The 27,903-nt window shown below is 41.8% G+C and overlaps 5 protein-coding genes across 8 annotated transcripts in view; 2 read left to right on the top strand and 3 right to left on the bottom strand.

Annotated features, from left to right (window-relative positions):
• LOC149972110 (uncharacterized) overlaps positions 1-5,687 on the bottom strand; it is a 395,887-nt gene extending 390,200 nt beyond the window's left edge. The window contains exon 1 of the mRNA XM_090219321.1: positions 5,414-5,687. Coding sequence (XP_090075447.1) covers positions 5,414-5,651 — 238 coding nt within the window. The 5' untranslated portion in view covers positions 5,652-5,687. The remainder of the gene's footprint in view (positions 1-5,413) is intronic.
• Positions 613-2,893, bottom strand: LOC110505673 (uncharacterized). Its single transcript, XM_021585053.3, has 3 exons — positions 2,583-2,893; positions 1,827-2,309; positions 613-1,629 (listed from the first exon to the last, which is right to left on the bottom strand). The coding sequence occupies exons 2-3, from the start codon at positions 2,302-2,304 to the stop codon at positions 1,109-1,111; spliced, it is 999 nt and encodes a 332-aa protein (XP_021440728.2). The 5' UTR covers positions 2,305-2,309; positions 2,583-2,893; the 3' UTR covers positions 613-1,108.
• Positions 5,688-8,795: 3,108 nt separating the features above from the next.
• LOC110505672 (uncharacterized) lies at positions 8,796-15,566 on the top strand. The gene is made up of 2 exons (XM_021585052.3): positions 8,796-8,917; positions 12,764-15,566. The coding sequence occupies exons 1-2, from the start codon at positions 8,803-8,805 to the stop codon at positions 14,815-14,817; spliced, it is 2,169 nt and encodes a 722-aa protein (XP_021440727.3). The 5' UTR covers positions 8,796-8,802; the 3' UTR covers positions 14,818-15,566.
• A 1,435-nt stretch (positions 15,567-17,001) lies between these two features.
• Positions 17,002-22,220, top strand: rrh (retinal pigment epithelium-derived rhodopsin homolog). Its single transcript, XM_021585051.3, has 7 exons — positions 17,002-17,373; positions 19,485-19,675; positions 20,366-20,465; positions 20,642-20,795; positions 20,903-21,071; positions 21,281-21,459; positions 21,605-22,220. Exons 1-7 carry the CDS (start codon positions 17,268-17,270, stop codon positions 21,708-21,710), a joined length of 1,005 nt encoding a protein of 334 aa, XP_021440726.1. The 5' UTR covers positions 17,002-17,267; the 3' UTR covers positions 21,711-22,220.
• A 268-nt stretch (positions 22,221-22,488) lies between these two features.
• The window catches only part of enpep (glutamyl aminopeptidase), a 30,153-nt gene continuing 24,738 nt past the window's right edge, over positions 22,489-27,903 (bottom strand). For 2 of the 4 annotated variants that reach the window (XM_021585049.3, XM_090220976.1), the window contains 6 exons: positions 24,334-24,407; positions 24,131-24,235; positions 23,774-23,947; positions 23,424-23,564; positions 23,154-23,235; positions 22,489-22,972 (listed from right to left, as the gene is read on the bottom strand). In XM_021585049.3, coding sequence (XP_021440724.3) covers positions 22,823-22,972; positions 23,154-23,235; positions 23,424-23,564; positions 23,774-23,947; positions 24,131-24,235; positions 24,334-24,407 — 726 coding nt within the window. In that variant the 3' untranslated portion in view covers positions 22,489-22,822. The remainder of the gene's footprint in view (positions 22,973-23,153; positions 23,236-23,423; positions 23,565-23,773; positions 23,948-24,130; positions 24,236-24,333; positions 24,408-27,903) is intronic. The other 2 variants (XM_021585050.3, XM_090220977.1) reach the window with 1 other exon arrangement.

Here is a 27,903-nt window from a genome sequence, read left to right as displayed (position 1 = left end):
TGAGAAGCATGCCATGGGAATGAAGGACACATTTGGTCTTAAACTATTACACTGTGACCTTGTAACCATATCACAATGTCATGATCAGTTGTTTGTGAAGTTGGACCTTTAAGAAAATAATGTAGAGAGTGCTTTTAGTATTAGTGTATACAATTTGTTTTAGAAATGCATTTAAGCTAATATGTATGCCTATATTTCTGACACTACAGTAGTTCACACATTTCATATTAATGTGTTCAAATGTGAAAATGTTGCAAAATTGCACATTTTTCCACAGTGACTGACTATAGAAACACTGAAATGTTAGGACAATAAACAAGTAATGCTGTGTAAACAGTTTTCTCTTGAAAATACAACCTCTAGATCAGTGGTTTTCTGAGGGAATTTGGCCTATCCACACGGGCTACTTGTAAAAACTCATAAGATCATAGGACTACTGGTCAAATGCACGAGGGGATACATTGGTGGTACTCTGGGCAGAGAAAATGTGATGGTTGGTACAGTAATCACAAAAGATAGAGATCCACTGCTCTAGATGTGTGACTATGTAATGACACACTAATTGTGAGCGAGTAAACAATTGTGTCGAATGTCAATATCAGGCATGACCCGTTTGTTTTAATAATTATTCACAGACTTTATTGTAGTTGTAATTACTTTCAGTAATGTCATATTATCAATCATTATGAAGTATGTAAATTATACAATAATATGAACAATGGAAACGATATTAATGAAGAGGAAGATGAAAACTTGTATTGTTTCAAAAAAGCAAAGGCGCAGATATTTCATACTACATACTCAATGTTTCACTCTTGATTTGAAACTTTTAAAACAATTGTGACAGCACAATACTGGTATGCATGTACGATTAGTAAGTGACAGGTTGGAAACAAATAACTTTTTAACTTTCTCTCATAATTAATGGCATTATCATCAGGACAAAAGCAAGGAAAATGTCAAGATGTAGACCTACAGTAAATACTGTTACAAATCAGCAAATGATCTAAATTAATATATTCATATCTCAATCTAAATTAATATATTTAATTCCACACAAAGCACAAATGTCTAATTTTACAAATGATATTGGTAAGACACGCTTCGCTTAAAGAAACTGATCATCTAGGAGACCAAGCTCGCCAGTAATGGCTGAGACTCGTTTATTGACATCCTGCAGGCTCTGAATTGCCATTTGTATGTCCCTGTCCTGCAGGAACTGATTACACTTCCCACCTACAGCTTGATAAAAGAGGCCCACAATATCTGCCATTACAGTGCACAGTGGCTCCAGGAAGATGACAGATTGAGAGCTCACAACCATGGCAACATTAGCTTTGCCAGCCAAGACACTTAGAAAGTGGACAGCGTTCCTCAACTTCTGCTGAAAGCCAGCTATTTTCATCCGCTTACTCTTCATCTCCTTGAGACTCACATGGGTCTTCCAGATGTTGCCTTGACATTCTTCAATCATCCTTTCTTGCTCAGTCTTCTCTTGCTTCTTTGTAGCTAACTGTGAGGTGAAGGAATTAACCAAGTTCTGAAAACGGTTGACTTCCTCTTGTGCTTGCTGTGCCTGCCTATTAGCTTTATTTAGTTCTACTTCTCCAACACCAACCATCACTGACCCTGAGAGGGAAAGTCGTTTTTAGCATTTTTATCATGATTACTTCTAATATTTTTATGTTAGTACAGTAGTAGTGCTAGTAAAAAATATGGAAAATTAGTATTACTATGTGTGGTAGTTAGTAGTTAACATATTATCTGATAAACAAATGTGTTTTTATCAACTCTGTGTGAAATATATCAAAGAATAGCCTTTTTACCTGCGATGAGGCCTAGGATGGGAATAAACATAATCCCAATCCCAGCATTCCTTATTCCTTCGTTGTAACTTGCCCTGTCCCTGCACTCATCCAGAGCATTCTGGGTGGACATCTTGTTCCAGTTAGCTCTGTCTAAGGCCTGACTGTAATTCTGCAAGGAATCGTTGATAGCTTGACGTTGACTCTCCAGATTATCTAAACAGGTTTTCAGACATCTATCCTCAGACTCAAGCTTTCCTTTCTTACATGTCAGCTCCTCATAGTACTTGTCTACATGTGCTAGTTGTCGACCAGCAGCAGCTTCAGATTGCTGAAAGCTATTTAGTCCTTTCTGAATCTTTTGCTGTAGTGCCTTTGTTTGATCTTTATCAAAATTGAGTAGAATATCTGCCATATCTCTGAAATTAACCATTCCATTTTTCAAACTAGGGACAACTTCTCTCAAAAAGTCCTCCTCTCTTCTTTCTTGTGACAGCATGGTGTCTGTTTAGAGGGAAAGTGATAACAGTTCAAACATTAAACCCTTTTTTTCATGACATCATAGAAATCATGGACTAGGTACTGTTAAGGAATGACGACAATACATATAAAATAGTTGTAATTTACTAGTTGTAATAAATCCACTTTTAAACAACACTTACAAATTGAGTTATTCAAACGTGTTTTGTATTGACATCAGAAGTACTAAACTTATCAAGTGACAAGTTTACATTAGTAAAAGGCAAGACAGACGACAATTTATTTTTTTTGACTCACCAGAGGATGGTTCCCTTCTTTTGGTGAGGATGGTGTGTGAGATGTATTGCCCAGATGGTAACAGCTTTTATACTTTGCATGTATGGTGGTTGTTGTGTAATATGTACAATACAGTTTAACCAATCATGTTGGGATCTATAAATGCTCATACAGTTTTGTGTGGAAAGCTTATGAACTATAGTTCACAAAATTATACTATATTTAAATCATACATTTAAAATAAGATTTGAAACTATTTTGCTGTCAGTACACTTTGCTGTCAAATACTGCTATTGTTTTGTTGCTGTTTAAATAGTCTTACTTCATCAGACAAAAAAATACAGGTGGATATTTCATTGTACTTTTCAAGTGACCAAATATATTGATTAATTCAATCATTCAGCAAAATGTAAACATTTCTAGAAAAGTAGAATTGACTTGTCACTGCAAACATGCAAATATTTAATATTTAATATAAATACCGAGGTAAAGCCAGTTTCAGGTTGGATATTCGCCTGTAGTTTTCCTTACGTCCACCAACAGCAGTTAGGGACCGTCAACATAGTGACAAATCAAATTGGTCAAATTTCAATAGCTCTATAAACATGACTCCTAGCACTTTCAAAATTGGTTGTAGCTAACTCGATGGCATAGACACGGGATGTTAGTTTGTCAATTTTCATCTCACATGGTTTTACATGCATTTTTCAAAATGTAAAATGTCAATATCTCCTTTTTCATGTAACCTGGTGACTTCAAACAAGGTGCAGAATGTCCGCTCAGTGGCCCTACACATTGCACACCCATTAGTTGGTCAATTTTCATCTCACATGGTTTTACAAGAATCTTTCGAAATGTAGAATTTCAATACTCTGTTACGCCCTGACCTTAGATATCTCTGTTTTCTATATATTTTGGTTAGGTCAGGGTGTGACTAGGGTGGGTGCTCTAGGTTTTTGTATCTCTACGGTTTTCTGTATGTCCAGGGTTTTTGTATGTCTAGGGATTTTGTATGTCTATGTTGGCCTGATATGGTTCCCAATCATGATAAACAGACAGCTGTTTATCATTGTCTCTGATTGGGGATCATATTTAGGCAGCCCTTTTCCCCACTTTCTGGTGTGGGATCTTGTCTACAGTTAGGTGCCTGTGTGCACACTAGTAGCTTCACGGTTCGTTTGGTTGTTTGTTGTTTGTTTTGGTGAGTTTCAATTCATTTAAAATATGTGGAACTCTATTCACGCTGCGCCTTGGTCTCATCATTACGACAATCGTGACAGAAGATCCCACCACAAAAGGACCAAGCAGCGTGTTCAGGAGGAATGGACCTGGGAGGAGATCCTGGATGGAGCAGGACCCTGGACACAGGCTGGGGAGTATCGCCGTCCGAGGGAGGAAATTGAGGCAGCGAAAGCGGAACGGCGACGTTCGGAACCACCTCACGTCCTGACCAACACTAAAACAAGGAAAACATACACGAACGATGGTCAGAACGTGACAGTACCCCCCCTCCAAGGTGCGGACTCCGGACGCACAACCTAAACCTATAGGGGAGGGTGTGGGTGGGCATCTCTCCGCGGTGGCGGCTCTGGCGCTGGACGTGGACCCCACTCCATAATAGTCTTAGTCCACCTCCTTAGCGTCCCTATATAGGTTACCCTCCTTAATGACAGCTCGGGACAGAGGGGCAGCTCGGGACAGAGGGGCAGCTCGGGACAGAGGGGCAGCTCGGGACTGAGAGGAAGCTCAGCACTGAGAGGAAGCTCAGCACTGAGAGGAAGCCCAGCACTGAGAGGAAGCCCAGCACTGAGAGGAAGCCCAGCACTGAGAGGAAGCCCAGGCAGGTAGTTGGATCCAGCAGATCCTGTCTGGCTGGCGGTTCTGGCAGATCCTGGCTGACTAGCGGATCTGGAAGAGTCTGGTTGACTGGCAGATCTGGAAGAGTCTGGTTGACTGGCAGATCTGGAAGAGTCTGGCTGACTGGCAGATCTGGAAGAGTCTGGCTGACTGGCAGATCTGGAAGAGTCTGGTTGACTGGCAGATCTGGAAGAGTCTGGTTGACTGGCAGATCTGGAAGAGTCTGGCTGACTGGCAGATGTGGAAGAGTCTGGCTGACTGGCAGTTCTGGCTGCTCCATGCTGACTGGCTGCTCTGGCTGCTCCATGCTGACTGGCTGCTCCATGCTGACTGGCAGCTCTGGCTGCTCCATGCTGACTGGCTGCTCTGGCTGCTCCATGCTGACTGGCGGCCCTGGCTGCTCCATGCTGACTGGCGGCCCTGGCTGCTCCATGCTGACTGGCGGCCCTGGCTGCTCCATGCTGACTGGCGGCTCCATGCTGACTGGTGGCTCCATGCTGACTGGCGGCTCTGGCGGCTCCATGCAGACTGGCAGCTCTGGCGGCTCCATGCAGACTGGCAGCTCTGGCGGCTCCATGCAGACTGGCAGCTCTGGCGGCTCCATGCAGACTGGCAGCTCTGGCGGCTCCATGCAGACTGGCAGCTCTGGCGGCTCCATGCAGACTGGCAGCTCTGGCGGCATCCTGCAGACTGGCAGCTCTGGCGTCTCCTTGCAGACTGGCAGCTCTATACAGACTGGCAGCTCCTTGCAGACTGGCAGCTCCTTGCAGACTGGCAGTTCTGAACAGGCAGGAGACTCCGGCAGCGCTGTAGAGGCGGAGGCTCTGGCAGCGCTAAACAGGCGGGAGACTCCGGCAGCGCTGAAGAGGAGGAAGGCTCTGGCAGCGCTGGACAGGCGAGGCGCACTGTAGGCCTGATGCGTGGTGCTGGCACTGGTGGTACTGGGCCAAGGACACGCACAGGAAGCCTGGTGCGGGGAGCTGCTACCGGAGGACTGGGGTGTGGAGGTGGTACTGGGTAGACCGGACCGTGCAGGCGCACTGGAGCTCTTGAGCACCGAGCCTGCCCAACCTTACCCGGTTGAATGGTCCCGGTCGCCCTGCCAGTGCGGCGAGGTGGAATAGCCCGCACTGGGCTATGCAGGCGAACCGGAGACACCGTGCGCAAGGCTGGTGCCATGTAAGCCGGCCCAAGGAGACGCACTGGGGACCAGATGCGTAGAGCCGGCTTCATGGCACTTGGCTCGACGCTCACTCTAGCCCGGCCGATACGCGGAGCTGGAATATACCGCACGGGGCTATGCACCCGCACTGGAGACACCGTGCGCACCACAGCATAACACGGTGCCTGCCCGGTCTCTCTAGCCCCCCGGTAAGCACAGGGAGTTTGCCCACCTAAATATGGTTCCCAATCAGAGACAATGACTAACACCTGCCTCTGATTGAGAACCATATCAGGCCAGATATAGAAATAGACAAATTAGACAATCAACATAGAATGCCCACCCAGCTCACGTCCTGACCAACACTAAAACAAGGAAAACACACACGAACGATGGTCAGAACGTGACACCCTATCCTCCCCCAAGATTGGGGAGGCCATGAGACCAAATCTCTCAGTGGCCCCTAGCCAAGGTCAGCACCGAATTTTGCTCAGACAGTCTGTGTTTAAGATGCTATAGAGACATATTGTACAGATGTATTGTTTTACTGACTAAATGTGTTTAAGATACTGTAGAGACATATTGTACAGATATATTGTTTTACTGACTAAAACTGCACACATCATTAATTATAATTTTATGATTCTAATCAATTTCATACAATTATATGGTTTCAGGGTGGAGTATTCTAATCATTCATTTAAACATATAAATCCCATGAACAGCCTTCACAGCCCAGTGCGTCCTGTGCACATATCGAGCTAAAGTGAGCATCCATCCAGGCCGCATTGTGCCAGCTCTACGCTCCAGGTCTCCAGGGCATCTCCACAGACAGGAAGTCCTGTGCCTCCTCTCCGCACTCGCCTTAAGGTGCGTGTCATCAGCCCGGTGCCACCTATACCGGTCCCACGAATCAGGTTTCCAGTGTGCCTACACAGTCCAGTACGTCCTGTGCCTCTTCCCCGCACTCGCCCTGAGGTGTGTGTCATCAGCCCGGTGCCACCTGTAATGGTCCCACGCATCAGACCTCCAGTGCGCCTCCACAGTCCAGAGCTTCTGGTGACAGTTCCCAGTCCGGAGCTTCCGGCGACAGTTCCCAGTCCGGAGCTTCCGGCGACAGTTCCCAGTCCGGAGCTTCCAGCGACATTTCACAGTCCGGAGCTTCCAGCGACGAGTCGCTCCAGTCCAGATCCTCCAGCGGTGGCTCCCAGTTCTGAGACTCCGGCGATTATCCACGGTCCGGTTCCACAGAAGCGGAGGGATCAGTGTAGGGAGTCGGAAGTATGTCTAGGGTTTTTGTATGTCTAGGGTTTTTGCATGTTGGCCTGATATGGTTCTCAATCAGAGACAGCTGTTTATCGTTGTGTCTGATTGGGGATCATATTTAGGCAGCCCTTTTTCCCACTTTCTGGTGTGGGATCTTGTCTACAGTTAGGTGCCTGTGTGCACACTAGTAGCTTCACGTTTCGTTTGGTTGTTTGTTGTTTTGTTTTGGTGAGTTTCAGTTCATAAAAAAAATGTGGAACTCTATTCACGTTGCGCCTTGGTCTCATCATTACGACGATCGTGACACACTCAGTGGCCCTACACATTGCACACCCTTTAGTTTGTCCCTTTTCATCTCACATGGTTTTACATGTATTTTTCAAAATGTAAAATTTCAATTGCTCCTAGGTCATGTGACCTAGTGACTGCAAACAAGGTTCAGAATGTCCACTCGGTGGGCCTACACATCGCACACCCTTCAGTTTGTAAATTTTAATCTCACGTGGTTTTACATGAATTTTTCAACATTTAGAATTTCAATAGCTCCTTGGTCATGTGACCCAATGCACGCTGAATAGCCTTCTATATTGCACACTCTTGTTTGTGTACTGTAAAATCACAAGGTGTAACGTACATTTTTCATAGTTTCAAATTTGCAATAGATCCTTGGTCATTTGAATTTCACACCTAAGAAGCATGCAGTGGATATACATACACCCAGTTTGCATCATGTATCTTCTATATTGTTGTAGATTAATATTAGTTTGACAATTAGGGGGTTCAGTCCAGTGTTTTGTTTACCCTTTTCTTTAATATTTATCTACAATAATTGGTCGTTCTAAGTACTTATTTTCACTGTTTTTTTTTATTTTTCCACAGTATCTAACTGTGGTACACAATAGGAGAGAGACAGATAATATCTCCTTTCGTCGTTAATATCAACCATAAAGGAAAAGTGCAAAGTACGAGAGTCATTGTCCAAAGCATTGTCCAAAGTAGGGATGGAGAGTGAGCTTGTGAGGTAGGCTGCAGTGGGTTTGCTGGTCAATACATATACTGAATATACTGAATATGTAACCACAGTAATGGTGGCCAGTAAATCAATGAATAAAAATGTAATATTGACAAATTTAACAGAAATTGTAGACCTTTAATCTTTTCCAAAATGTCAACAGACACTTAACTTCAATTAAGTATGAAACATTTCACAGTTTAACTTTCTGGTTGATGTACATTTCAGAGCCTCTTCAGTGTGGATGGGGTATAGCATACATTTTCAACAACAAAGACTGCACTTCCAGTTTGTGTTCTTTGCTCTGTTGAACTATTTGTCTTCATTCCTAGGCACAGCACATGGAACCACAGTTGGCATGCTGGAGCTATTGAAATTCTACATTTTGAAAAATGTATGTAAAACCATATGAGATGGAAATGGACAAACGAAAGGTGGTGCTATGTGTAGGGCCACTGAGTGGACATTCTGAACCTTGAATTGAAGTCACCAGGTCACATGACCAAGGAGCTATTGAAATTCTACATTTTGAATAATTCATGTAAAACCACATTAGATTAAAATTGACAAACTAAAGGGTGTGCAATATAGAAGGGTAGTCAGTGGACATTCTGAACCTTGTTTGAAGTCACCAGGTCACATGACCAAGGAGCTATTGATATTTTAATGTAAAAAAAAAGTTTGCACTTTGTTTACGCTCCCTAACTAATTCAACTTGGAATACAAAATGCTGCTCACATTTCCACATGTTTATTAGCTTTGGAAAGCATATTAATGTCCAAATCGTGAAAATAAGACGTGTGCATTGTTGTGCGCAATTTTTCCAACATCATGACACTTATTTGGAGGCTGTGGCTTAAGTGGTTTAGAAAGCTATTGAGGTTTGAAAGCGCGAACATCCGTCGAATATCCAACTTGAAACTGGCTTTACCTCGGTATATTAAATGAGCAAATGCCCCCTATGGCAGGTATATAATCAGTGTGGACTGAAAATATCCCACAACCTAGATCATCAAGACCAACAATCGCAAATCCTCTGGAGAAGAGAACTGCTTAGTGGTAAGATGGAATAGTCAATAAACAATAACACGTGGAACAGAATAAATCAATAATTTATAGCATGACTCTCTTGCTGGCTATTTGGCTTGTTTTGCGCTGTTTCAACTGTCATGTAATGCATTTAGATTGATTGCTTTTCTATTGCCGTTAAACTGCTTGCCACACAATTTGCCAATTTGCAAAGTGTATCCAGTTCAAAGCTATTTAGTTATTTTTTCTCTTCTGTGAAACGCTTAAAATTAGGAATATAACGTATGTTATCAAAGCAAATTGTTAAGAATTTCAACATAATGATAACTACTTTTGTTGGCAGTCTTCACAGTCCAGGTCTCTTTTGAGAGACCACTTTATGACTAATTTATTATTTTTCCACTAGCATTACGATATTTCCAAACTCCTTGCCAGGTTATTCTGGATATTGGTGAATAACCAGTTAACAAATGTAAGAATGGGTTGTATGAAACAACATCCTAGGAAAAGTTGAAAATTAGCGAAAATGTTTAGATATTTGTAGAGAAAAAATACAGACAGTACAAAAACATATTTTTTAAAATGTTTAACTCTTAACGATGTCTAACATTAGTGGACCAAGTTTAATACTTTTATCATTAAGTTCATACAGTCCAATGTTTAATTTTCCATCTATCATCATTTTAAGTCAAAGAATAAGAACATTCTCCATTAACCATGGTTTAGTTCAAGTTTATGATACATTTAGATAATTGTGTGGTAACACTTTATAACGTTCAGTAATAAACCATTTGTAAAACATTTTCAGTTTGCTCACAATTGATTAATCATTACTCCCATATTTGTAAATGTTAGTAAGCTGGTTATTCACACATTTGTAAACAATTGTTTAATTATGTTTTAATGATTCATAAGATCATTCATAAGATGTTTAATGTAAGTCCTTCTAAACCATTTACTATTCATTAATAATGATTTTGCAGTCCCTAATCTGAAGTAAGGGTTATTTATTACTTTAAAAGTACTTTATAAATGTTTTGAGTGACCAGTGTAATTTATCACAAAAATATGGACATGCCACTGGTAGACATTCCAGCAGTACCTGATGCTCCTTAATTAAGGTCTCAAAAATGTCCTAGGTCAAATGTCAAAGGTAATAGACTAATCACACAACACAGGATGTGTAAGGAAATGTATAAAATATTTTATTCACTAAAGCTGTTGTAAAACTACTGTTGCAAGGACATGAAGAAGTGTTGTATTGCGAAGGTTTTGCTAATGTATCACCTCGGAGAACGCAAACTATTCATAAAACAGGGAAATGCAGCCTACACACAGGGGCATCATGCACGCATTATTTTAGAGAGGGCATGAAGTAAGTGAGGATGGAGGAGAGATAGGAGGATCATTTTTCATTTTTCATTTTTCAAACAGGTGAAAAAGTTTTTTTCCCTGCAATCTGCACACACTAGAGCAGGGTTCTCCAACCCTGTTCCTGGAGAGCGACCGTCCTATATATTTCCGCTCCAACCCAAATCTAGCACACCTGATTCTAATATTTAGCTGGTTGATAAGCTGAATCAGGTTAGTTATAACTGGGTTAGAGCGAACTCCACCCTTGCAGGGGGGGGTCAGAGAAACTATGTTACGCCAGTGACTTTAAGGAGCATCAGGTATCAGATACAGTGTGCCCCCTCTGCAAAATACCACTGACAGATCTTTTAAAAAATATAATGATAAAACGTGGGCTTAAAAAGTTAAGTACAGTAGTAATTCATTTAACACCTGAACATTTTTGAAGCAGGACAAATCTGAGGGGGCACGTGTCCCTTGTGCGCATGATGCTTCTCCCTACAGACAACAACCGGCCAGCCCGGACAGTTTTTCTCTAGTGGATTGTTATTCCTTCATTACTAAACTCTTGGAAAAAAGTGTTCCAAAAGGGTTCTTCAGCTGTCCCCATAGGAGAACCCTTTTTGGTTCCGGCTAGAACCCTTTTTGGTTCCAGGTAGAACCCTTTTGGTTCGATGTATAACCCTCTGTGGAAAGGGTTGTATATGGAACCCAAAAGTGTTCGACCTGGAACCAAAAAGGGTTCTTCGAAGGGTTATTCTATGAGGACAGCCGAAAAACTATTTTAGGTTGTACTAATATGTGATTGCCATTTAAAGGTACATGTATTTGCAGATAGACATGTTACAGTACATGCGTAGGCCTAACCATAAAATACTTCCAGTTCTTCAGTCTTTTGACCTCAGAGTATTTTCACACTTTGCTTTGTTGGACTGCACTTTTAGTGGGCCTTTAAAGGTAGTAACCCTTTAAGCTAATGGGATAGTTCAGCAAAATAATGTATTTAGATATTTTTTCCTCACCTTGTAGTCTGTGGACTGCTCTAAGGAGTGACTGCATTCCACTTCACTTCACAAGTCACTGCCAACAAATGCTAATGTTAGCATTTTCAGACAAAACTTTACTCAGCATAGAGTGTGTATGAAATTACACATCACACTACTACAACATTGTGACTGTTTTGGAATAAAATTAAGCAATAAGTCATGAGAACCTGGTAATTATTGTGTGAATAACTCCCGACTAAGGGCTGCTCTAAGGCTGTTCTAAGTGAAGCCGGAGGGCCGGGGAAACAACCCTTAGGAGGGTGTTATTCACGATAATTCCCAGGTTCGAGGGCCTTATTGCTTTTATAAAACAATTGCCAACTTATTATAAAAAGATTAATGACATGTTTTCATGAAAAACTTTATTTTAATGAGTAAATTTGTTTTACTTAATCCTTCCACCATACGATATAGTCCAGGCAAAATCCAGTCGTTAGTTCTGAGATTCTGAAGTTGCTAGCCAAATGAGCTGGTTGTCCATTGTATTGGCATGGACATTCTAAGCAAAAAAGTTGCTATGGAGGTTAGCTACTTCTCCTTTGCTAGCTGGCCAACTAAAGCTAACACACAATCACATCAAGCAGCTAAAATTACAGCAAATGTTATGCATTTTCTATTGCCATTTCTTTGGATATATCAATTATAATGATCCTGATAAATTAATCGCCTTAGTTGAGAAAAGCTGTCAGTCTTATCATATGCATGGTATGGGGGAGATCGCAAAAAAAACCTGCCTAATTGTTGCAAAGGTCAGAGAGGCATGCAGTAAGGTTTAGACAAAAAAGTAGCATGGATAAATATTGTCTAGACGCTTCTTTTCAGGGGAGATTAAGTTTTTAAATTGCCTGGCTGGTCTGTGGGACAGTGGATGCGTATTGATAAATCAAATGGAACTGTTAACAGGCGTTACGGGATTGTGATAAATAACTCCCTGCTGTCAAACAATCAGCATCCAGGATCCAAATAACCTGTTTTACAATGTTAAATATATTTGCTTAATATTTGCTTTATTCTTTAAACATGTACATGTTTTACGGGACATTTTGAGACCTTAAGGAGCATCAGGTGCTGCTGGAATGTCTACCAGTGACATCATCCATCTTTTTGTGAGAAATTACACTGGTCATTCAAAACGTTAAGAAAGACTTTATAAAGCATACATACTGTAGAGCTTACTATAGACTAGGGACTGCAAACAGACTGATAATGTTTAGTAAATGGATTATAAAGACCTATATTAAACATCTTATGAATGATCTTATGAGTCGTTAATGCATAATTTAAAAGTAGTTTATAAATGTGTGAATAACTAGCTTAATAACAGATGTGGGAGTAATGATTAGTACATTGTGAGCACAGTTTGTAAATGCCTTATACATGGTTTATTACCAAACATTATTATAAAGTGATACCGATTTTGCTTCTTCGCAGCGTAAATAGAAATGTCAATAGTAAATAAGTTGTTATATATCCTTAGGATCCATGGCATCCAAGGAGCTCATCAAAGCTACAAGTAGCTTAACCAAGGCATCTCAATGCAGAGAGGACACTGCAATCCTTACTCAAGCTCATGCTAACTGGGAGAACTACTTGACTCCAGCCCCAATGTCAATAGCCTTCCTGGGTGAGCTAGTCTTCATCTCCTCCAAACAAGACTTCTCTATCAGGGATGGAAATCCAGAAGGCGGATTCAAGTTCATCAAATATCCTGATTCATTCCGTGCCTGTCTCATGCAGGTGTGCAATTCAGGTTGGCGAGCCTTTAACCAAGCCCACAAGAGCATGGACCAGATTTTCTTACACACACAAAATGTGCCAACATACATCAAGAGAACTGTACAGATACTTCTCCAGAATGATGATGTACTTGTTAAAAGCCTTCTCCCTGATACATTAGATAGCATTGCCAACATATCAACCAGCTGTGTAGAACTGGCCAAATCTGTTGAAAGTAAGTTCCTTGATGTCACTGAATTGATTACAGAGCTTCTAGAGACCTGCACATGCGCCAAACAGAAATATGGCAGTCACCTGAAAGAGGTTAGGGAGATGCTGGAGGACGAAAAATGCAAGAAAACCATGCTACAGGAGGAAAATAGACAAGCTGAAGAGGCATTTAATAAATATGGCAAGAAGCTTGAAGAGGCTAATAAAAACTTCCGAAAGGCTATCGACTCCATGCCGTCAGGATGGGACGTCATCGGAATGAACTTTGTAGAGGGATTCACCAATTGTGTTAACTCTTTAATTGTAGGAGCAACAAATGCCACAATTGCAGCGGACAGTAGTGATACACATACAAAATATGATACATCAGGAAGTCCAAAAGACATGTTTGCAACAAACAATATAGTTAGCAAGTCTTCTATGCTTCTTGCTATTGCCCAATCCTTAGTTGGCCTTATTCAAAAGGATCAAATCGAATGGTCAAAGTTTTTAGATGAAAAGACAGGACAGTTGATTGTTGATTGGTTGAAGACACAAATCGAAGATGTGCAGTCAAACATAAAAGACGTAGACCAATGTCCCGTAAAACCTCAGGCAGAGAAAATTTGTGAACAGGGCATTACCATCTGCTCTGACCTAAGTGCATTGGCTCCTGAGGGCAAGCATGACGATGAGGCCAAGAACAAAGAACTGATCCAGAGAATCAGGAAGCTAATGACCTCTGCACAGAAGTTTGATTCCTCAGGAAAAAAATACACAAAAACATCTGCCTTTTCTGTTAATCCGCCCGGAATGAGCAAAGCACGAAGCGCAAGCTCAGGATCTGCAAGTCAGACTGCGACAGAAAATGCCCACTTCCGCATAGAGCAGATGAAAGCCCAGCTTGCACTAGCCAGCGAGATGTATGAAAAATCCCTGGAAAAAATGGAGGAAAAGAAAATAAGGCTAGCCGAAACCCTCAACAAAATGAGACAACTTCATGTAGAGGAAATTGACTTTGACACCACCATCAGGATTCTGGCTGAAGGTCTAAATGCAATGGGAGAGCTGCAGGAGAAATGGCAAAAGATGGTGCAATTCTTCCAGATGGTGTCAAACATCATTGACACCTGTCTGAAGACATCCCTGCAGGATTTTGTCAAAACAGCCAGGAATCCACACCTGAAATATGACTCAAGTATGTTCTTGAAGGATATGATATACCAACAGGCATTTCAAGCTTCCAACATTGCACACCTGGTGAATATGATCTCTGGAACCTACACTGAGGTCTCCAGCAAGTACTTGATGGACAGAGTTGGCAGCCTAGGAAGACTCATGGCTTTGGATCCCAAAGACCCACGTTTCAAAGCTGAACGGCAAATATTTGCTGCATCTTGTGATGACGCCGAACATGAAATCAAAGCTCTTGTCCTGAAGAACAAGGAACTTCACAAGGCAAGGACCAAAGCAAGACTTGAGAAAATTGAATATGAGCTAAATGCAGTATTACCCCCACCATCTGAAAAGGAAACAAATAAACTGCGAGAGATAGTGACCTCTGGATTCCAGGACAACCCAGAGGATATTGATCAGTTTGAATGAAGATTTATGGAGGTAGTTGAGTCTAATCAATCTCCCCCCCATCCCATGCCTTAAAGACTGTGTTCACACATGAAGCCCAATTCTGATGTTTTGCCCATTTATTGGTGAAAGAGCTGATCTGATTGGTCAAAAGACCAATTTGTTGAAAAATATCAGAATTGAGCTCTCTGTGTAAAATCAGTGCCTGGAACTGCTTTATGGAAACTAGCTGTGCCTTTTGCAAAAATCTGAATGTTTTATACATTTTTTGTTGTTGTTGCTGTTTGGATAACATCTGGATAATATTCAAGTAGGCTACTGTATATCTTCCTATACTAATAATAGCCAATGAGAATATGATTAAGGCAGGAGACTCCAACTATATGATTATTGGTAATAAACCCTTATTCAAAAATAAAACTTTATAAAATGCCAAACCAATGAAACGTGTCATGTAGATGCCCAGCCTTCATCTTCCATGGCTTAGTCTCTTAGTTTGTTGTCAACATTTATTTTCTTGAATTATTGTATTATTTCTACTGATAAATACATTTTAGTCCAATATTTGTTTTTTATTTCAATGACAAAAAAACACTTATTTTCTTATTAAAGTAAGATATATGTTGCATGTGTGTGTGTGTGTGTGTGTTAAATCAATTGTGATCTGTTTTTTTTTGTGGGGAGGATGTAGTTAAAAAGATTAACAATGTCACGGATGTTGAATTTATTGCTTAATGCATGTTCAATAAAGTCAAGTGTTAAAGCTGCTGTATCAGTTGTAATTGGTGATAAATTCTATTCAGACAGTATACTGGTGTCACTGGAATTTCATAATTCCTATTAATTATACATTAATGAAATCACTCAGTCTATTTTATAAGAATTTGTAAGATTCCTATTTGCGTAAAATAGACAGAGACCAGTCTTATCAAAATTAGATAATAGTATTTCTTCTCGGAGCGCGCTCCCATGTAACCACGAACAACAGTTTATATACAAAATATGACGTCATAGGGTATAAAACGTTTTTCCTCCTATCAACCAGGACCCAACAAGCTGAAAAGTTAATTCCAACCCACTAGCTCGCTCACTCCAGACACACACTTATCTATTAACTTATGGAATCTTCACCTTCATCCATCACTATTTAGAAGACAGTTTCAGATAATGGAAAACCCAGGAAAACACTCTCTGCCTTATCTAAACATCCCTGAGCTAAGTTGAGTCGGTTCAACCATAGGTTAAAGACCCTTTTTGCTTACTTAAAACCCCACAATTCCAGTCTTCTCCAACCTGGTTGGAATGGTATTTATTTAATTGAATTACCCCCTGTTTTATGCTCCACAATCCCTTCCTTATGAATTAATATTATTAATCAGATATAATAAAAAAGAGTATACGTTTCATTAGTTATATTTCTATTTAAAATGTAGATATTGTTTAGTCATTATTCATAAAATTCGTAACAACTGGTTTGAGCCAAATTGCCAAACTGCCAAGCTCATCCATCATGAAAGTGTCCCCGTCCTCTTCACCCGTCATTGTTCTCATTGGACACTCAGCTATCCAGCGGCCTCAAGCCTACTTAGCCATCACTGCAAGGCCAATATTGTTGATGGGGCACCTAGTCTATTGTAATGGTCGTTCTTTAGTCATCAGTAACTGTGAGTTCAACCCTGTGTCATCAGAACGTCAATATTGGTTCCCTGCTTTAAAAAGTCAGTCGTAACAACAAACAGTAATCATTGTGGCAGTAGTAACAATAGCCATAGCAATAGTGTTAGATACATGGTAGTGAATTCTGCATTATAGTATTACGACATTTAGTCCCCACACATTTTTGATCTGCAAATACAACCCTGCTATATGTCACAGAGAAAGGGACTGGGGGTTGTTAAGCACAGAAACTGGTCAGGGCCCAAACTGAACCCACACATACAGCCATCCATTTAAATAACTTTGCATAACAAGGCTCTTCAGACACAATATCACTCCACTGCATTCACAACTGCAATTGTTGCCTTATTTCTGTTCCCCTATGCAGCTCTAATGTTCAGTCAGGACTCACGTGGGTTTCAACTCCATTATGAAAAGCTTCCATGTGACTTGTAAGCCTCTCTTGTGTTCCCCTTACCCATGTTACGCACAAACAACAACCTCCCCAGTATTTGGTAAGAAGGGGGAGAAAGTTCGCTCTAATCCTTTAATACTCCCCAACACACATGCATACATGCACACACACTATTCGGAGACTCAAACACTTTCCAGAATCTCCATCATTCTCTGTTTCTGGAGGAGAGGTAGCGTTAGTTTCAGCTTTCTTATTCACAGGCTCCCATCCTTTTGCATGGACCACTTTTTTACTGTGGACTCAAAAATAATCTGGAAGGTATCTTGCTGGTGTAGAATATTCCTATTATTTCACTGTTAGTTTATAGGGTGTTTTTCACTGAGACAACTGAAACACTGGAATGGAGTCTGGAGCCAACACCACAGGGGAGGTCATTCCCTACGGAGGAAAAAGTGCCTTTTCACAATTGGAGCACAACATAGTGGCGGCATACCTCATCACTGCAGGTACAAATGCACTGCATAGCACCCACAACACTGTCAATCAACTGAATTATTTTAGGATAGGTAATGTCGTTTTGTCGTTTGTTTGTCATGTTTTTTTGTGTGTTTATGTGTTTCTCAGAATTATTTATAAGCTACTCTAACTGCTATTCTAATTATTTTCCAACATAATTCATAATTGTTGTGATGATAAAACAGCTCCCTCTGTGATAGAGTTTAGATGATGGATTGTTGATGTCTTCTTAGATTGATTTATACAGTACTGTAAACTCTTCATGCCTGACTGAATAATATACCTTTGTAGCATCTCTCCCTTGGTGTGACAAGTTATGACAATATTAGTCAAAAAATGTAATACTACTGTTATAATCTACATACGTGATTTAGAGTTACTTCAACATGGATTGATGATTGCTATAGCAGTGGTATCACTGGGAAACCAAAATGAGTATTTGTTTTTGGAAAGGTGCAGCTGTCAAATAGATGCGTGTTCTCTCCCCTCTGTATGGTAAATCACCTGACATGACCTCTGCACTTCATCAGTGTGTGTGGGCCAAAGATGTCTCTTGTCTCTGGGTGCTGTTAGCATTTCTCAACGAGGCCTACCCCACACAGTCTTTCTCATTCATAAGAGGCCAATCTAGCTCTGGCACACTCTTACTGCTCAGGCGGCTGGTGTCATTATGTAACAAGTAGTCCTACCAAGCAAGTGTGGCCTTTTGAAATAAGTTTTCTCCATGAGTTGGCATTAATTTACCTGTGAAACAGTCTTGCTCAACTATTGTTGGGCAACATCACTTGAATGGCTGCTGTGTCTGGTATAGCTAGGCCTGAGATTCTAGTCTGATTCACTAGAACAGAAGGTGTTTTTTATGGGGGGAGAGGGGACCAGAAGGGACAATTTTCGAGAATAATAAAGATGACACCAGATCCATTCAATTGAGTAGGCTGAGTAGGCTAACACCCATTTATCAGAAACAGAGGTGGATTGGCCATCTGTCCATTCTGTGAGATGGACTGGATCATTATTTTGTTGGGTGGGCTGGTAGTAAAAAATGGAAACTCAAAGCAGTGACATGGCCAGCAGGTCATGGGCCTGTTAAGATCATTTTTTACGATTTTTGCAAAATTTCTCTGTTATAACAATATACAATGAGCTTTTTGCAAAATTTCTCTGTTATAACAATATACAATGAGCTTTTTGCAAAATTTCTGTTATAACAATATACAATGAGCTTTTGAATGATCAGTTTTCTGAGCTGAGGTCACACAAACTCACATTCGAAGTTAGACGCAGCATTATCAAAGAGACATGCTCCGACTCTGTCATCAATTAGACAGCCAAGATAATGGATAATAAGCAACGGAAAGTTGGTGCCGATAAACTTAGAAAGAGCACATTCTACATTGTCACCTCACTCAAAATGTCCTATTTTTGGTTAAAGTGCATTATCCTCATGATTCCTGTAATGAAAGTGTCTGCCCTGCCACTGTGCCTGTTTTGCTGAGGGCTGCTGCTGTGATGAGTGAGGCACTCTCCTCCTCCCATTCGCTCGAGAAAAATGCATTCTGATGGTATAACATTTCTAAATGCAATTGCAGGAAAAACACAGCCTTGGAAGCTTCTCAACTTTCAATATTCAGCTCAATAGCAACTATTTTACAACCAAGATATTTGATTTGGCTTTGAGATGTGGAGCTGCAAGCGTGCGCAAAATGCTATTAGGAGGGCAGCTAAGTCTCACGGGTAATAGCCTACAACTGCAATGTTTTTTTAGGGCATAACACTTACTGTTGGATGAATACATGGCTACTAGCAGTGGGTATTATATTTAGAGTAATCTAGTTAATGTGTTTTGAGTTTCTACTTCCTCAGCTGTTGAACCCCAAATTAATTAGCGTATGATTTAAATTAGTACACATAAAGATGTATCTAATTCATCTCCATTGAACTAAAATAATCTGGAAATTCTGTAGTCCTATGTTGACAGGGTAACACATATGACAGGCCCTAATTTGCAAAATAGTCTAAATCTTTAGCTTGGTGGCTCACCCAGTGATTCGGCCCTGATCAGAAAACATAAACATTTCAAGCTTAGGTTTCTCTTCACCAGGTGTCATCAGTTTGGCCAGCAACATTGTGGTACTGGTGATGTTTGTCAAGTTCAAGGAGCTGCGAAATGCCACCAATGCCATCATCATCAACCTGGCCTTCACTGACATTGGAGTGGCTGGCATTGGCTATCCCATGTCTGCTGCCTCTGACCTCCACGGGAGCTGGAAGTTTGGCTACACTGGATGTCAGGTTGGTGTAATGAGCCCACTGTGCTAGTTAATGGTACTGTTTGAATGAACCTGCCATTTGAAAAACTTGAAGAAAAAAATAGTTGTACTCTATGAACATGTACGAAATAAAATCAAGCAAACTTCATATGCTTTGTATTAACTCTATATCACATATTAACTCTATATCAAGTGCAGGAAAATGGATTTAACGTTTGCTGGATTGGTTTGAACTGCCCCTCAGTGTTTAACACCTCACGTGGCCAAGCCAAAAATAGAATTTCTTACAACATTTTCTAGACTTCTCTAATGATCTGAGGTTATGGTGTTTAGGAGGTGCTGTGTGAAATCAGGAATTCGGTGCCATGTGACACTAATCTGGGGCTGAAGCCTTGAGTTTGAGAACCACATATTGGACATGAGGTGGGCTGGTGAAATTGACAATGGCCTTCTGATTAGATATGCTGACTGAGGCCCAAGTCCAGTCTGTGGTTATGTTGAGCGCTCCCAAGTTGTATCTCAATAGTGTAAACAGACTTCCTCTTAATCTCCTTTAGGAGATCTGAAAGACCTGGACAGGAGAAAGTCAAATCTGTGGGGGTATCCACTCAATTTCACCTGTTCTTTGTTTTCAGACCACGTGAAACCAATGTTTTTATCCTGCTAAACAGATTCTGAAATGAGGGATGCTGCTGACTGTTTTCCCCTCCAGATCTATGCAGCTCTGAACATCTTCTTTGGTATGGCCAGTATTGGACTGCTGACAGTGGTGGCCATTGACCGCTACCTAACCATCTGTAGACCTGACATAGGTATTTACAGTCTTCTATTACTTTCCATGGAGGTTTGTAGTTCATCTGCCTGTAGTCTCTTGGTAGTAGCTACTATTGACCTGGTAAAAGATAGGCTAATCTCTGTGAACTGACAAGAGGCTAATACATCTGCATGACCTCTAAGCCTTTTCCCTGCTTTTCCTACTGTTCTCCAGGGCAGAAGATGACCACCCGTTCATACACACTCCTCATTCTGGCTGCATGGCTCAACGCAGTTTTTTGGTCGTCCATGCCCGTGGTGGGTTGGGCCGGCTATGCCCCTGACCCAACTGGTGCCACCTGCACCATCAACTGGAGAAATAATGATGCGTGAGTTGGGACGCACTTAAAATAACTTTGGGTAATTTCAAGGATTATATGGCATGAAGATAAAATTAATATTATGTCATTAATCATTTACAGTGACTCTTTTCCAGGGGCTTTGTCTCCTACACCATGGCAGTAATCGCTGTGAACTTCCTCATCCCTTTGTCAATGATGTTCTACTGCTACTACAGTGTGTCTGTCACCATGAAGAGATACAAAGCCAGCAACCGCTTGGACAGCATTAACATGGACTGGTCAGACCAGATGGATGTGACTAAGGTAAGCCAGTGTTTCTCCATACAGTCCTGTGTGTTCACATGTTTCTTCTTCTAACCCAGCTTTGCCTCTCAATATGGACCATTTTAACCTCACAGTTTGACTGACACGCAGGATTCGAGGATTCCATGGTTATAGCAATCTGCAGAAGGTTATGTACAGTATATTACATCTACATGAATCTTTCTCTCTGATCTGTCGTTGCTGGCTAGATGTCGATAGTGATGATTGTCATGTTCCTGGTGGCGTGGTCGCCGTACTCCATAGTGTGCCTCTGGGCGTCCTTTGGGGACCCCAGAAAGATTCCTGCCCCCATGGCTATCATCGGTCCTCTCTTTGCCAAGTCCTCCACCTTCTACAACCCCTGCATCTACGTTATTGCCAACAAAAAGTAAGCTTTCGCCCCTTCTTCTTGTTGATCCCACTTTATAGTAAGTGACCATAAAGTGACCATAATACTGTAATTACAGTATAGGTACACACTGTATAGTAGTTACAACCTATTAACATCCTGTCCTTGTGGACTTTCTATTCAGGTTCAGAAGAGCGATCACAGGAATGCTCCGATGTCAAACCCGACAACGGATCACCATCAACAACCAGGTTCCCATGACGATTTCCCAGCTCCCTTTGACCCAATGAGGGAGGATTGCTAGATGTTACATTCTATGATGATTTTATTCCCCCAAACTCTGATTACACTTGTCATTGAGTATACTGTTAGAGGATGGGATACGTGTAAGCAAGTTTAAAAGATCCCACCCTACCAAGCTTTTTAGACCATACCAGTGGTCATGAGAGAACTGGAAAATACTAAATTCAAGAGTCCTGAGGTACATCCCAAGTCACCCATTATTTATAGGTACCTCAAAATATACGAAAGTCGTTTTATGTAATTAGAGACACATTAGACATCATCAACCTTACAGTTTTGCCCTACATTGCTGTACATCAATGAAGAGTCTGTCCAATACCAGTGTTTCTGGACCACGTGGGTAGGTGCTTCTATATTACCTGGATTTTATTTTGATATGTTGGGGTTTACCATGTAAATTGCTCTTTTTATGACATTCTAGCCATTGTCTTCCCGATGTGTTTTACCTTAGTGTAATATTAGCATAAACAAACAATAAAGTATGTTTGTGTACAACATTACGCTTTCTTTATTTCCTTTCCTGTGGCAACACTTATCCAGACTGCAGTATTCCCAGTAAGTGCATATACGCTATTCTTTTTTTCTAATACAGTTGTACATTCTAAAAAAGTATATACAGTTGTAAACTTTGCATTGTTTGAAACATTATTTAGAAATACATCTGTACATATAGATCAATATACCTGACCCAAGATTAAAAGTAATCATGGTTATTTGAATATGACATCTCAAATTCTGTCCAAGCACTTAATAAGAAATTCAATATTTGTATGTCAAAATGTTTATTTTATTTGTCCTTAATTGTATTTGTCCTTAATTTAACACAAATATACCATAGGTAATGCAGGAAAGGTACTAAGTACTGTAAATGGATTCCACTTGAGTAAAGAGAAAGCGACTCACTGAGTTACAATCACATCAAAAGTGTGTTTGATTTGCACAGCAGCATATGCAGGACATAGGGACTTGATACTTGATTTAGAAAGGCAGTCCTGTGGTGTGCTTGCACTGCCGTTGAATTAATTTATGAATGGAAACAGCATGAAGGTTTTATATTTGGATTAGGCATGGGTTCTTTAGTCTTGTTGACCTGAGGTCATCAGTAGGCGACGTTGCTCTCCAGCCAAGAGCTGATCTCTGCCTTGTTTCTCCTGACCCACTCGATGTTGTTCTTCACTGTCTCTAGAGCTTGCTGCCTAGGCATCTCCCCAGCCCCGGCATTAGGGTTCAGCTTGAAAAAGTGTGCCATCTAAAACACAACCACACAGTCAACATAGTCAGTCATAAATCAAGTCACCATAAAAAGACAATCCACAACATAGATCACGGTCAATCTTAAATTCAAGCACACCAGTGCTAGTCTCAACTGAAGTGGTTTATTGTTTGATTTACTTATTCTAATTCTATGAGTAGAATGTCCCTGTTCTAACCTGCCACAGCTGTAGCTCTGTATTGTAGGTGGTGCTGATTCTGGTCAGCAGGCGCCCCAGGCTCCTGTCATTGATAGTGTATCTGTAACAAAACAAAAATAAATTGAAAACTGTCACAGTATTTACATGATTCAGTCACTCTAGGCTCAGTTGCTACTGATTCAGTAAATTTACTTACAGCATTCCATTCATTCACTATCACTTCAAATGACTCTGGACTCAGTAACTCTCCATTCAGACTCAGAGAAGTGACTCAGAGAATGGGCTCACCTGTTCACTAGGTAGTCCCAGTTGAGGGTGACCCAGTCCCAGGCCATGGTCTTGCCGTAGCGATTCAGAGAGACATATTGGACCACAGTGAACAAATCCTGAGTCCTCACAATACTCTCATCTTTGGACATCTCCAGTAAGCTGAAAAACAACGGCATTCTAACAAGCAGCATTATCTCAAGTCATATCTAGCTAAATAAACAAATGTTTGCTAGAAACAATTTTGCACACTCTTGCCAACAAATGTACTGGGGTTCTAGTAATAACTTTTCACTGGATTATGTTTAAAAGCAATTTTGAATAACGCATGTAAAAATAATTTCTAAAGATAATTCATGTTTTTTATTTACTTGAACAGAAGAGTGATGTTCTCCACGGATGCCAATCCATACAGGAGCTTGTCCTTCTCTTGGGCCAAGGTCTCTGTTTTGTACCTCTCAAACATTAAGTTCCACTTCGCCTCAGTGCCTGAGTTCCTCATGCCATAGCGATACACCAACAGGCGCAGGTTCACCCCAACACTGCTGGAGGTCAAAGGTCATGTTATCATTAGGGTTTAGCGGAATAAACATGCTTTTAGGAATAGGAACGCTAATAAAGTAGTTAGTTGTGTCCATCAGTTTAGGCCTAACATTAGCATGTACTGCAGCTGGATTAGTAAGTAGATCATGTGTCATTGAATGATTTAATTCAAGACTAATATTTACCTGATGTTTCCTGAGATCCATTGGTCAAATAAAACAGATGTCTCATTTAGCACTTCCTGGTCGCCCATTTGGCAAGCAATTCCCTGGACTGTCTCACGCAACAGCCTATACAAAACCCATATAGACAATACATTTTACGATCAATATCCAGCAAATACACCCATGATCTATCAAATACAGTAGATTGTCTCTCCTTGTTTCACCTATCTCTCTGGCTTCCCTTGTCGTCCCATCCCAGCTGCCTGGAGATAGTCTGCACATGCTCACGGAATAATTTCTGTAGGGGAAATAAGCGACGAGACATGACTAGTCTATTCCTGAAACCTCCTTAGGGAGTTTCCCCCAAAACACCCCACAAGGGACATGTTTTAGACCTATTCTCTAGTTTGCATTATTATCTCATACGTACAGATAACTGACAAAGTAACCCTTAAAAGAATATGTTTGTTGAGGCAAACTTCCCGCAGGTGTGTGGCAAATTTGATGCAAACTAAATAGTCTGCCACAAAATGTTGCCAGAAGTTTGCAATATTTGTCACTAGTGGTGAATCTGCTGCAAACCTTTGGCAACAAGTTCGCCAGAGGTTTTTAAAAAATATTTTTCTCTCAACTTCAATTTATGGCAACAAGTTCCAAGACCAGTAACCATTGATGACCAATCAGGGGGATTAGAAACATCTGTTGGAAAATGGAAACCAAGCTATCCAGCTAGGTTAACCAGTTGTCATGTGAGTGTCTAACTTACCAATTAGACTTCTTAATGAACTTTAACATTTTATTAGCTAAATTATGCCTAGTTAGGAATGTCATGTTTTTTGGGATAGAGTGAAACATTTTGTTGATACCAGTTTCAATCTGTCAGTGCCACTGACTGGCTGGTGCTTAGCTAGCTAACGATAGCTATCATATTTTTGCACAATTATTGTGATAGCTAGCTAATGATTTGCCTAAACACTTATTTTTAGGTGAATGCGTTGCTGTCTTAAGACCAATACGCATGTCAATAAGCTAGTGTCAAGGTTCACTTGTCACGGTTGTCGTAAGAACTGGACCAAGGCGCAGCGTACGTCGAGTTCCACATCTTTAATATGAGAGAACAACGAAACGTGACTACGTGGTGAAAAATAGTTACTTAAATATGATCCCCAATTAGAGACAACGATTACCAGCTGCCTCTAATTGGGAATCATACAAAACACCAAGATAGAAAAATAAACTAGAACACAACAGAAATGTTAAAACTAGAACACCCCCTCATCACACCCTGACCTACTACACCATAGAGAAACAAGGGCTCTCTATGGTCAGGGCGTGACATCAGTAGCATGTTAGCTGGCACAACAGCTAAACTAAGGTAGCAACAATATGAGTTGATATAACATCAGTAAAACATAACTTTTGCAGGTGGATAGATACTCTTCCCCAACCCGTGGTGTTGGAAAAAGCTAGTAGGAGGATGCACCAACACCCTGGAAATATGGTTGTAGTGCAATCACTAATAACACTTTTGTGAAAAATTAGTGTATTGTCTACAGAATTGATAAGGTGAGCAAATGCATGTATTCTCAAATGTAGCCCATTCATTCTTTGTAACAATTAGATTTGAATTGCTTTAAACTAATAATAGCTAGCTCATGTTGATTCTGTTGTTACTTCTCTCATTTTAGAAGCAATCAGTGACAAGGTAAAAATACATATTGAGGCCTTCAAAACAAACTGAGGACAGAGAAATGTGTGTGCACCAGAAAGGTCGAAGCTTCTTGCATGCATGGCTTTAAGACACAAAAAACAAATTCTGGGTTGTTTTGATGACCCAATTGTTGCGTTGCAGGCATTGGGTCAATAGTTGGGTTGTTATGTTTCACTATATTGGATCACTCCAATATATTGGTATCACTCCACGGCGGAGGGACACATCCGATGTGAGGATTTACTCCCGTGTACACCTGTGTCGCGGCTGGGGTCCGCCCCTATATATAGACCCCATGGCCACAACACACGTTCTCTTTCATTTTCTCGGCGGACGTCTGTATGATTTGAGGTACAAACTTTCTGAAGTTCGCTTGGTAAGTGTATGGTATGTGTAAGGTTCACTGGTATGTGTAATATCTTACGTGGAAGTATACTAACTGGCTGTTTTGCACATGGCCAGCCCCTCATTTTGAGTGCTCCACTCGCTGTGCGTGGTTTATCTGTATCTTCCGCCCGTGGTTTGTCGTGTTTTTGTTTCGTTAGCGTTACACTACGACTCCATGTGCATCCATAGGAGTACCGACTCTAATTCCGGTGCCGGCCCCCATCCTTCAGGGTCCTTTGTGTCTCCACTGTGGCCGACCCCCTGAAGAAGAAAACCTTGTGGCTGGAGATCTCCTCACTCCTGGCCAAGGGTGCCATTCGCAGGATCGAGACATCAGAACAGCTAGGTGGGTTCTACTCCACTTATTTTGTGGTCCCAAAAATGAGACTGAGCGTTTCGACCAATTCGGGACCTCCGCAACCTCAATGGGTACTTGAAGGTACTGAGGTTCCACATGCTGTCCCCGGCCTGCATGTTGAAGGCCGTGTCCCGGGACCAGTGGTTTGTGACACTGGACCAGAAGGATGCGTACTTCCATGTTCCTGTTCACCCAGCTCATTGGCAGCACCTCTGATTCGCTTTTGAAGGGAGGGCTTGCGAATTCATGGTTCTTCCCTTCGGCCTCTCCTTGGCACCCCGCACTTTCACAAAGTGCATGGATGCTGTCCTGGTACCTCTCACGTCCCGAGGGTTGTTGATCCTCAATTACCTGGACAATTGGTTGATTTGTGCCCCGAACAAGACCCATGTCCTATCAGACAGAGACATGCTCCTTAACGACATCGGCGGGCTGGGCATTACTGTAAACGTCAAGAAGAGTCATCTGACGCCCACCCAGAGGGTGGCCTTTATTGGCATGGAACTGGGCTCAGTCCTCATGAGAGCACGCCTGCCCGCCAGAAGTGTTCAGGTGATCTTATCTTGCCTCGACCACTTTCGGCAGGGGTGAGTGGTATCCGCCCTAACCTGCCAACGCCTGGTGGGCTTGCTGATGGCGGCCTCGTTGTTGATTCCCCTGGGCCTGCTCCATCTCCGGCCTCTTCAACAGTGGTTCAACTCCCACCGGCTGCACCCGAAGCGCCACCGTCACCGCCAGCTGTGGGTGACCACACAGTGCCTCAGGGCATTGTTGAGGTGGCGCTGTCACTCCTTTCTCTCAGGTGGGGTGGAAATGCTGAGGATATGCTGCTGAGAGCTGGTCAGCACAGACGCCTCCCTGATCGGCTGGGGGTTGTGACCATGGGAAGGTCGGCCAGCAGCTGTTGGCAGGCAAATCAATACACTAGATGTCAGAGCTGTACTGCTGGCCCTGCAGTCTTTCCTTCCACATCTGAAGGGAAGACATGTCCTGGTGAGAACAGAGAACATCACGGTGGTGGTTGATACATCAACCATCAGGGTGGACTTATGACACGGAAGCTCCTTCTCTAGGCTCAGGGAAGTCTAGCAACTACACGCAGTGCACGTACCTGGTATCCTGAATGTGGCAGCGGATATGTTCAAGGGAGGGCCCGTCACCTTGGGACTGTAGCCTACATCCCCAGGTGGTGCAGCACCTGCAGGACAAGTCCGGGAGGGCGCAGCTGGACCTGTTTGCCTTTCTGGACAATGCGCACTGCCCCCTGTGCACTGCCCCCTGTGGTACTCCATGTCAGAGCCACCAGGGCCCCTGGCCAGGCCCTGGCCAGGCCTGGAG

This window comes from Oncorhynchus mykiss, chromosome 25 (genome assembly GCF_057628025.1).
Source record: "Oncorhynchus mykiss isolate SJ-2025 chromosome 25, ASM5762802v1, whole genome shotgun sequence".
Lineage (NCBI taxonomy): Eukaryota > Metazoa > Chordata > Actinopteri > Salmoniformes > Salmonidae > Oncorhynchus > Oncorhynchus mykiss.
This window is presented reverse-complemented; position numbering and strand designations above follow the sequence as displayed.

Excerpts from the sequence above, each read along its gene's own strand:
- rrh (XM_021585051.3), top strand. The coding sequence starts at position 17,268 with ATGGAGTCTGGAGCCAACACCACAGGGGAGGTCATTCCCTACGGAGGA. Across the intron at positions 20,796-20,902 it reads AACTGGAGAAATAATGATGC|GGGCTTTGTCTCCTACACCA; the intron begins GTGAGTTGGGAC and ends ACTCTTTTCCAG. Across the intron at positions 21,072-21,280 it reads ACCAGATGGATGTGACTAAG|ATGTCGATAGTGATGATTGT; the intron begins GTAAGCCAGTGT and ends GTTGCTGGCTAG.
- LOC110505673 (XM_021585053.3), bottom strand. The coding sequence starts at position 2,304 with ATGCTGTCACAAGAAAGAAGAGAGGAGGACTTTTTGAGAGAAGTTGTC. Across the intron at positions 1,630-1,826 it reads CATCCTAGGCCTCATCGCAG|GGTCAGTGATGGTTGGTGTT; the intron begins GTAAAAAGGCTA and ends TTTCCCTCTCAG.
- LOC110505672 (XM_021585052.3), top strand. The coding sequence starts at position 8,803 with ATGAGCAAATGCCCCCTATGGCAGGTATATAATCAGTGTGGACTGAAA. Across the intron at positions 8,918-12,763 it reads GAGAAGAGAACTGCTTAGTG|GATCCATGGCATCCAAGGAG; the intron begins GTAAGATGGAAT and ends ATATATCCTTAG.